The 9687-nt window shown below is 35.6% G+C and overlaps 1 protein-coding gene across 2 annotated transcripts in view; it reads left to right on the plus strand.

The window, feature by feature from the left end:
* Positions 1 to 6478, plus strand: part of lg1h1orf35 (linkage group 1 C1orf35 homolog) — a 30201-nt gene extending 23723 nt beyond the window's left edge. For both annotated transcript variants that reach the window (XM_048185115.1, XM_048185124.1), the window contains one exon: positions 5221 to 6478. In XM_048185115.1, coding sequence (XP_048041072.1) covers positions 5221 to 5464 — 244 coding nt within the window. In that variant the 3' untranslated portion in view covers positions 5465 to 6478. The remainder of the gene's footprint in view (positions 1 to 5220) is intronic.
* The last annotated feature ends 3209 nt before the right edge of the window (positions 6479 to 9687 follow it).

Consider the following 9687-nt stretch of genomic DNA (forward strand, 5'->3'; position numbering starts at 1 on the left):
TATGTCATATGAGAATCCATCAATATTTCTCCAAATGTGCATGCTTTTAAACTAAAAACCTATACAGACTCTTTGCATCACAGAAATACAGTATATTTTAAAGAATATAATAGAATACCATTATTTTAAATTGAGCTGAGACATGATTACAGAGGTTTTTTTCACAGCCTACCTGACTGAAAGGCCTCATTATTATGCAGCACCATTAGAGGTTCTTTATGCAATTCTTTTGTCTTCTCAGGTGTAAATGATCCATTATTCACGATGATTCATGCCTCCACGCATACTGTGTTTCTTGACAAAAAGTGTCTTACAAAAACTAAATCAATATATTGTGTTATATAAACAAGTAGGCATTATAATTTTTACATAATTTTGAAGAAAAAACTCTAGCCTACAACCTCCAATACCCAGAAGTCTTGTAAACACAGATTTAATATATATTTTTGGCCTTATTTCAGTGACTTAATTTTTTTGTTTTTTCAATAACCACGCATAAACGTTATTCCTTCAAAAATACAAACATGTACATACATGTTCCTCACATATTATGGTAGCCTAGTTTGTGCTGAATACAGTGTAATGACACTTTTGTCATTTATATGTTTATGAACAACTGAAAAAAGCACAAATGTCAGGGCATGTCAAAACTTCTTTAAGCCCCAAATCAGCCTCAGACTCCAGAGGGTTAAAAAGGATTTACATTAATGGAACAAGCGGTAAGTGCATGTATGATGATTATCAGGGCCAGTATATATGCATAAAAGCTGATAAAGACACAAAAGTTGTTTACATTTAATTCAGTGTCTTCACTGTTACTTTCCCTGTATAGCCTACATGTAAGCAGCTTTCTCTACTGTGAACAAGATGATAATGTTATTCCCCAATGCAGATGTACAGTTCAAATGTAAATGTTCAAATTATATCACGGCGCTGTGCTGCAGTACTGGGGTTTCCCTCAATATGTCATACTCCAGGATTACCCTGCCATCGTGACATATAGAACGCTTAACTTATCTTTATAGACTAAATACAGTGATATAAAAGACCACCAAACTCGCACATTTGGGGGATGTAGGCTATAATATATATATATCTATATAGGCTACAGGCAAGCAGGTGGACTGAGAATAAGGACGTAACATGCAAAGTTTGACGCTAAGCGTTTCCCAGAGAAATACTAGCATAAAGTTGGCTTGACATTGAACGGTCCATATTCACAAATTTAGGGACTGCCTTTAAAGTTACATATGACATTGGTATACACATTTCTGTTAACTTCAGTATCATTTGAAGATAATGACTTATAAGATAATGACAGGCATGATGCACACCTTTTAGATTTTTTATATTTAATAAAATAAACAAATAAAAAAATTGCTTTTTTTTTTTTACTACTGCATGAGCTTATATTTATTTTAATATCAACAATCTAAAATGATGGTATGTGGTAGATTTTTGATATTAAATAAAATGTCAAATCATGTGTAAATATTTCTATTTTTCACTACAGCATGAGTTCATATTTATTATCAACAGTCTAAAAGTTGTGCATCACACCTACATGCTCACTTTACAGACAGTAATTCATTCTCTTCAAATACTATAGAGCTTTAAATGATGGTATATTTTGTGTATGAGCATACAGTAGGCTAAGTGAAATTTATAACAATATTTACCTATGACTTGACAGTTTATTTTATTCAATATCAAGAATCTAAAAAGTGCGCATCATACCTGCAACCTACATGAACACTTTACAGTTGGTTTTATGACTGTAAGTAATTTTCTTCAAATGCTATTGAAGTTAGAAATGTTGTGTGTAACTTTAGAGACAGTCCCTAAATTTGTGAATATCGACCGTCCAATGTCAAGCCAACTTTATGTCAGTATTTCACTGGGAAATGCTTAGCGTCAAACTTTGCGCATTACGTTCATATTCTGAGTCAACCTGCTTGCCTGTAGCCTATAACCTACATCCTCAATGAGGTGCGAGTTCGGTGTTGTTTTATATCACTGTATTTAGTCTATAAAGATAGAAAGATATAAAGAAAGTTAAGCGTTCTAAATATGTCCCGACAGCAGGGGAATCCTGAGTATATTTTGAATTGAAATATTCACAGCTTAAATATACAAACATGTTGAAATTCAGCCCATAAAAATGCAAGCCCTAAAAAGGCAATGCATATTTTTTTTTTCAATTAGTGCAATTCAACAAGCTTTTTGTTTCAAAAACATTTGGCATTATTTTACTTCCATAATAGTCTTTTTGAAGACAGTGGTATAACTTCGTTTGGGTTGAAGAAAATGATCACACTATGGCTCTATTAAAAAACTTAGTGAGCTGCCTTGCTGTCTTCTAAGGTTTTTTTTTTTTAAATATATATATATATATATATATATATATATATATATATATATATATATATATATATTTACTTTGATTATTTTTAGATTACTTTTGACCTAACATCAAAGAGAAAATATTCCATTCTTTGTTGTCAATATCATGAAGTGCATTTAACATAAAATTCTAACTGGGCTAAGTGAAAACAACTGCAGGGAGTTTGTGAGTTGATTTAGAAAGTAATAATGAAGTAAATCACAAAAAAATACATTTTAATCATTTTAATATTAATTTAAAATACAAACAAAGTAAAATTCTTGCACACTAAAAATAGAAATATATTGTATTTGTTTACCTGCATGTCACTGTGTCCATTAACAACATTAATCAGAGAACTGTGAGCATGCAAATTTTATTAAATTATTGAAATATTAACTTAAAATTCAAAAGTTTTCAAATAGTTTGGGAATCCATACATTACCTGAACAAACATCAATAAACATGAAAACAGCAATGACATTACATGGCCAAAGTCTTCTAGGTTTAAAATATTTTTGTCCAGACTTCCAGAATCAATAATTAGTGAAGGTCACTGGATATGATGAAGACGCCATATTTCACAGCTATACACTGGCAGTGTTTATTTATAGAACACATAATAAAACAACATAGTTGACCACAGTGTTGTACAATAAAATCAAAAAAGAGAGAATTACAAAAATTAAAAACCACGAAAAAACATCAACACACAACATTCAAGACTAACTCGGTAGCTACAGCGACAATACCTCAACACTCATACCTGATCAAAAGCCAATGTAAAAAAATGTTTTTACTGTTTTTCTTAAAATCATTCAGAGATGATGATTGTCTCAAATGCGCTCCTTAGCCTTGGGGCAGCTTCTGCAAATGCATGGTCACCTCTGGACTTTAGTTTCTATCACGGAACGTGTAGGAGATTTTGTGCATTAGATAGTAATGTTCTCTTTGACTCATGAACATGAAAATATTACGCTGCAAACATCAATAACAGTTTTAACTAGTCAGTGCTGGCAAATGACCATGGTATAAGCGGGATAATCCACGGCTAGCTGTGCATAAAACAATTTGAATGCACTCCGTTTATGTCAGGTGGTTCTTTTGCATCCATGTGGTGCATTAAAATCATTTAATGCACAGCTTGTTGTGGATTATCATTTACATATACTAGCAAATCTTGGTTTGAGTCCAAGATTTAATTGTTTTTATCATCACAAACTGTAAACTGTATTAACACACAGCTCTATATAAAGTTGGATACAGTGAATATAAAAAGCCCTGTTAAAACAGCAGTTTTTTTTTTTTTTGTGATGTAAAGAATGAAACAAAGATAAATCATATTAGACAGAAACTTTGCACCTTTAATGTAAAAATTATAACCTATGCAATGCCAATGAAAACCAAAGTGACACATTTTAGAGATAAAAAAAAAAAACTTGTAATAACTAACTGCATAAGTGTACCCTGATTAATACTTAGTTGAAGCATCCTTTGATGTAATTACAGCACTCAGTCTATTTGAATAGGAGTCTATCAGCTTGGCACATCCTGACTTGGGAATATTTTCCAACTCTTCTTTGCAAAAATAATTTCCAGATCTGTTAAATTGCGAGGGCATCTCTTGTGCACAATCCTCTTCAGGTCCCCCCACAGATTTTCTGGGATCTGGCTGGGCCATTCCAAAACATTCATCTTTCTTTGCTGAAGCCATACTTTTGTTAATTCAGATGTTTATTTTGGATCATTGTCATGATGAAAGGTGAAAGTTCTCTTCATTATCAGCTTTTGAGCAGGCAGCAAAAGGTTCTATGCCAAAATAGACTGGTACTTGAGATGTGAAGAGTACCTGAAAACCATTCTTAAGAAAATGTGGAGATACTTTACAGCAAAAATTACTCCGTTACAAGTTCCAAGTCACCAATTCCACTACCACTTGAGTAAAAGCATCTAATTTTAATAGTATTTTCCTACTGAATGTAGGCCCAAAGATGCATTAGTCCTCAACACACAAGAGACATGCCAGTGAAAAACAAGAAATTTCTAAAATCAAAATAAAACTCAATCTCAATATTGTATAATAAATCAGGGTCAACACAACAGCCTCTTAAACGTATACAAACACTCAAGTCTCAGTTATGCACTTTTTGAGCACTTGAGCTTAAGTTAACCAATATCTTTCACGGTTAAAATGAACTTTGGGCCTGAAAAAGTTCTGATATGATTTATCTTCTCATTTTTTACATCACAAAAAATCAGCTGTTTTAACAGAGGTCTGTAGACTTTTTATATCCACTGTTAATGTCCTGTCCAATTTAATCTGTATACATATAGTATGCAGTTTAGCCAATCTCAACTGCTTGACTTTATTTAGTACCAAAATGTAATTATATTATCACCTAGCTCTAGGTTGGGTATGTAAGTATATCCAACTGTATCTGCATACATCCAGTATTCCCACATAGGGCAATATGTACTATATAGCAAATCTCAACTGTTCGATTGCTTGTATTGTTGCAGAGTATAAACTATATTATCGCCCATCTCTAATCTTCTAAATGCAACTATATGGCGTGAAGATATTAAGATATTATAAACATCAACATAATGATTTTCTTTAAAGCTGTTTTGAAAAAAATGTGTATTGTGAAAAGTGCTATATAAATCAATGTAATAAATTGTGAAATAAATAAATTTGACCTTTTTTTATTTTATAGAATGCTATAGTGTATTCCTCATAGTCCATTTCTGAATTATGGTTCTCCCCTCAAACAGAACCAAACTTTCCATGCTTGCCATAAATAAATGATTATCTAGGTGTGTTTTGTGCTCCCCAGGCTGAAAAAAGATTCCCGGGACCACCATGGTCCTAATCCATCAAGGAGCAGTCAGAGTGGAGCCGGAGCCCGTGACAGCCATTCAGGAGGGGGGCCAAAGGCTGACCATAGGACACTGACCCCCCCTCACCAGCACCGCCGTCAGCGGCATGACACGGACTCGTCTTCTGATGGCCACCGTGCTGGTCGAGGGTCCCCATCACAAAGCTACCGGCGGCGCCACCATAGCGGCTCAGACAACTGATGCATCTGAGCCCCGCTATTGCCCCTTTATCCATACCACCTCACCCTCAAACTCTGGACAACTTAGGCCACAAGGCATGACAGCTCAGGGAGCACACTAATAAGGATTTCTGGGTACATTTCACCTGAAAATCATGTAAATGCAAAGTAAAACTTTACCTTCGGACTAATTAGCTTGAGGTGTGTACAGCACTCTTATTCTGGACACAAAGTGAGACTGCATTTCCTTTAGTAACTGGACTGTGCAGCATATCCTTTTTAAAGGCATAGTTCACCCAAAAATGCAAATTCTCTTATCATTTACTTACCCGCATACCATCCCCGATGTATAGGACTTTCTTTCTTTAGATAAAAACAAACTAAGATTTTTAGTAAAATAAGTCAATCTGTGTGAGTCCATATAATGCAAGTGAATGTGTGCCACATGGTTGACGTTTGAAAAACCACACATGGCGAACATGACGTAATCCATACGACCCCAGTGGATGAATCATTGTCTACTGAAATTAAACGATAGGTATGTGTAAGAAAAATACTGATATTTTTAACTTTTTGAACTATGAGGGGGGACGTTGTGACATAAGTGCGTTTTGAAGATTGCTCGAGAAGTAACACAAGCACAGAGGATCTGGGTACATTCTCGCATGTACTTTACAACATACGTTATGTGTTGCAATGTCCCTCATGAACGCTCATATAACAAAAGTTAAAGTGGATCAAAAAGTTAAAAATATCAGTATTTTTCTTAAACACCTATCTTTTCTCTTTTCAAGACATTGATTCATCCATTGGGGTCGTATGGATTACCGTCATGATTGCTGTGTGTGGTTTTTCAAGCATCAACTGAGTGGCACACATTCACATTCACTCATAGAGATGGATTATTTTCCTGAAAATCTTTGTTTTTGTTTATCTGAAGAAAGAAAGTCATATACATCGAAGATGTACGGTGGCCCAGTAGTGCACAACACAACGAAATTAAAAAAGCAAACATAAGTTCACAACACAACGAAATCGAGACACAACACAACAGAATCGAGCCACAACACAACGGAATAAAGCCACAACACAACGAAATCGAGCCACAACACAACGGAATAAAGCCACAACACAACGGAATCAAGCCACAACACAACGGAAATGCTCCCGACCACTAGGGGGCTCTCAGAGCTCGGTAAAGTTAGTTTTCCTTGCCACTGTTCTATAGAGTCGGCAGTAATATCAATACCACGATTAGTTTAAACAGTATGTAACCACTGCATATCGACATGAAATATTAATTCAATATCACCTACGTGCAAAATAGCTTCATATTTAGGCCTATACTTGTGAATGATTTGACGCGCTACCACGGCGCATGATGAAGGGAACGTCTGCCAATCCCACTAAGTGGTTAAAACGTATAATTTGTATTCATTAAAATTACTTTTAACATTTAAAAACAGACATATTCAAATTCCAAAGCTTGTCAGTATTACCAACAGGAACTAACAACCTTTGGAATTTGAACATGTCTGTTTTTAAATGTTAAAAGTAATTTTAATGAATACAAATTATACGTTTTAACCACTTGGTGGAACTGGCAGACGTTCCCTTCATCATGATTCGTGGTATCGTGTCAGTTCATTCACAAGTATAAATATGAAGCTATTGTGAACGTAGTTGATTTTTAATTAATATACCATGTCGATATACAATGCTTACATACTTAAAACTAATCATGGTATTGATATCTTTGTAAAACTGTCGACTTTATAGAACAGTGGCAAGGAATAGTAATATTACCTAGCTCTGAGAGCCCCCAAGTGGTCGGGAGCATTTCCGTTGTGTTGTGGCTTGATTCCGTTGTGTTGTGGTTTAATTCCGTTGTGTTGTGGCTTTATTTCGTTGTGTTGTGGCTTGATTCCGTTGTGTTGTGGCTTGATTCCGTTGTGTTGTGGCTTGATTCCGTTGTGTTGTGGCTTATTCCGTTGTGTTGTGGTTTAATTCCGTTGTGTTGTGGCTTATTCCGTTGTGTTGTGGCTTTATTTCGTTGTGTTGTGGCTTGTTTCCGTTGTGTTGTGAACTTGCTTTTTTAATTTCGTTGTGTTGTGCACTACTGGGCCACCGTAAAGATGGCATGAGGATGAGAAAATTATGAGAGAATTTGCATTTTTAGGTGAATTATCCCTTTAAGGGGGAGTCTCAAGAAACCTGTCCTATATTTAAAAAAAGAAAATAAAGCTTGTTTTATTCTAATCAAAATGATTAACATTTTCTAAATCACCCCCCCCCCCCCAAAATACTCATTACTCTAATGCTAAAAAAAGTATATGCCATTTGTCTTGCTGTATTTGAATATTACACAATGCAAAAATGTTTCATTTTCTTATATTATTTTTTTTTCCCTTTTGATTTTGAGCTGAAATGTCTGGACACGTTTTGGTCTTCGATGCATAAAGAGAAAACTGTCACATAATATCACATGATCTCCAGTGATTATAGCAGACATGATGACTATTTATTTTTGTATATGTTTGGTGAAAATAAACTTTTTCCAACACGTTGTTGTGTACTTGGCATGGTTGAATTGTCAATGCACCTGCCCTCAACACCTCTATCCTTATCCATATTTTATTTTCTCAATCTATTTTTTTGTTCTTATTTTGAGTGCTGCTTCCTGGCTGTTGGAATGTACTCCTGTCGCTATAATAGGTCAGAGTGTTTGCATTTGCATTGAGTTGCTGTAAAAGGCAGCATTCTGCTGGCTGGCACCTGGGGCCATTCGAGAAAAGAACAAAGCGCAGACAAAAGACAAGTGCAAAAATCCAGGCCCAGGGATGGCCCGAGCGCCACACACAAACCCCAAGCTGCTGGAACAGCAGGAGTGGGCTGAACAAAAGCCACCCTGTAAAAGAGCCAGCGAAAGGGAGCAGAGGAGAGCAGCACCTCTCCTTTTCCCACCATCATGCATTCCCTGCCATGCATTACTGGCTTGGCTGCATTATCCATGGCAGTGTAATCGGGCCAAAGGAACGTTGTTCTAGATTGCTTTCCCTTCTCCTCATTGGGCAAAGCGCTCCGGCGCCTGATTCCAGGCTGCTGATCTCGTAGGCCCAGCCGATCCTTTTTGTTACTTATTAAAGTGCTTCTACTGAGAAGGTGAGGGAGGTCTTTGGAGAACTGGAGGGCGTTTCTGTGGAGAATTAATGACAATGACACACCAGTCCACAAGAGAACACCCTCACACCAGGCACACTTACCACAGATCTCTACCCACCCATCCACTGAACGCCCAGTCGCTCACCAGAGATGTTTAATGCTGAAATAACTATACTAAATTTATGTTTGCTAATTTCTCTAAAAAGGTTTGATGTTAAGTTACATACTCTGTAGTATGTAAATTATGAATTAATGTTTTGTGAATTAATAGGGTAAGACTTTTTCTAAAAAGATCTCCGTCTTTTTCTTCTTCTTTTCCCGCATTAATGAAATGGTTTAATTTAATTTCAGTCGGTTCGTAGCTCTGCTTCAACTGTGCGATATCCTCACGAGGGACGAACAAAATTTCTGACATGCCAGAAATTCATCCGACCATCCGATTGCCAGTCGGGAGTGATTATCGCCTCTCGTTTCCCCGTGTAGGGGCAGGTCTTATAAAAGAATGATTAAAGGGGCAGGTCTTATAAAAGAACTATTTACATCACTATAATATTTACAACATTAGCTTTTTGCTCATTGAAAATTGTCACAAACTCAAAATTTTAATTTTATCTGAAATGCTATTTTTCTTATGAATTCTTCTCACATGTCACATGTATTTTATTTCTTTCTCCAATAACAGATCTTGTATCAATTTAGTAACGGTAGATTTGATAAAAAGGGGCAGATCTTATAAAAAGAACTATTTACATCACTATAATATTTACAACATTAGCTTTTTGCTCATTTTAGAAAATTACAAATTTAATAATAAAAATTAATAATTAATAATACAAATATTACATTCATATCAACCCCAATTTATCTCTGAAGGGAACTGTCTGTCTTCGGACAAGTTTTGATGGCTTTTCCTCTTATCTCCAGCGCTGCTTTGTGTATAGTGGTAACCATGGAAACACTATATCGCTGCTTTTCCATAAGCACCACCTACTGTCAGAGAGTGAATTTGCATTTCATTCAGTCCGTCTGCTGATTTTGTTTTGTGCAGGTGTCTTGTGTAGCATAATTTCACAAAGCTAAAGT

This window comes from Megalobrama amblycephala, linkage group LG1 (genome assembly GCF_018812025.1).
Source record: "Megalobrama amblycephala isolate DHTTF-2021 linkage group LG1, ASM1881202v1, whole genome shotgun sequence".
Lineage (NCBI taxonomy): Eukaryota > Metazoa > Chordata > Actinopteri > Cypriniformes > Xenocyprididae > Megalobrama > Megalobrama amblycephala.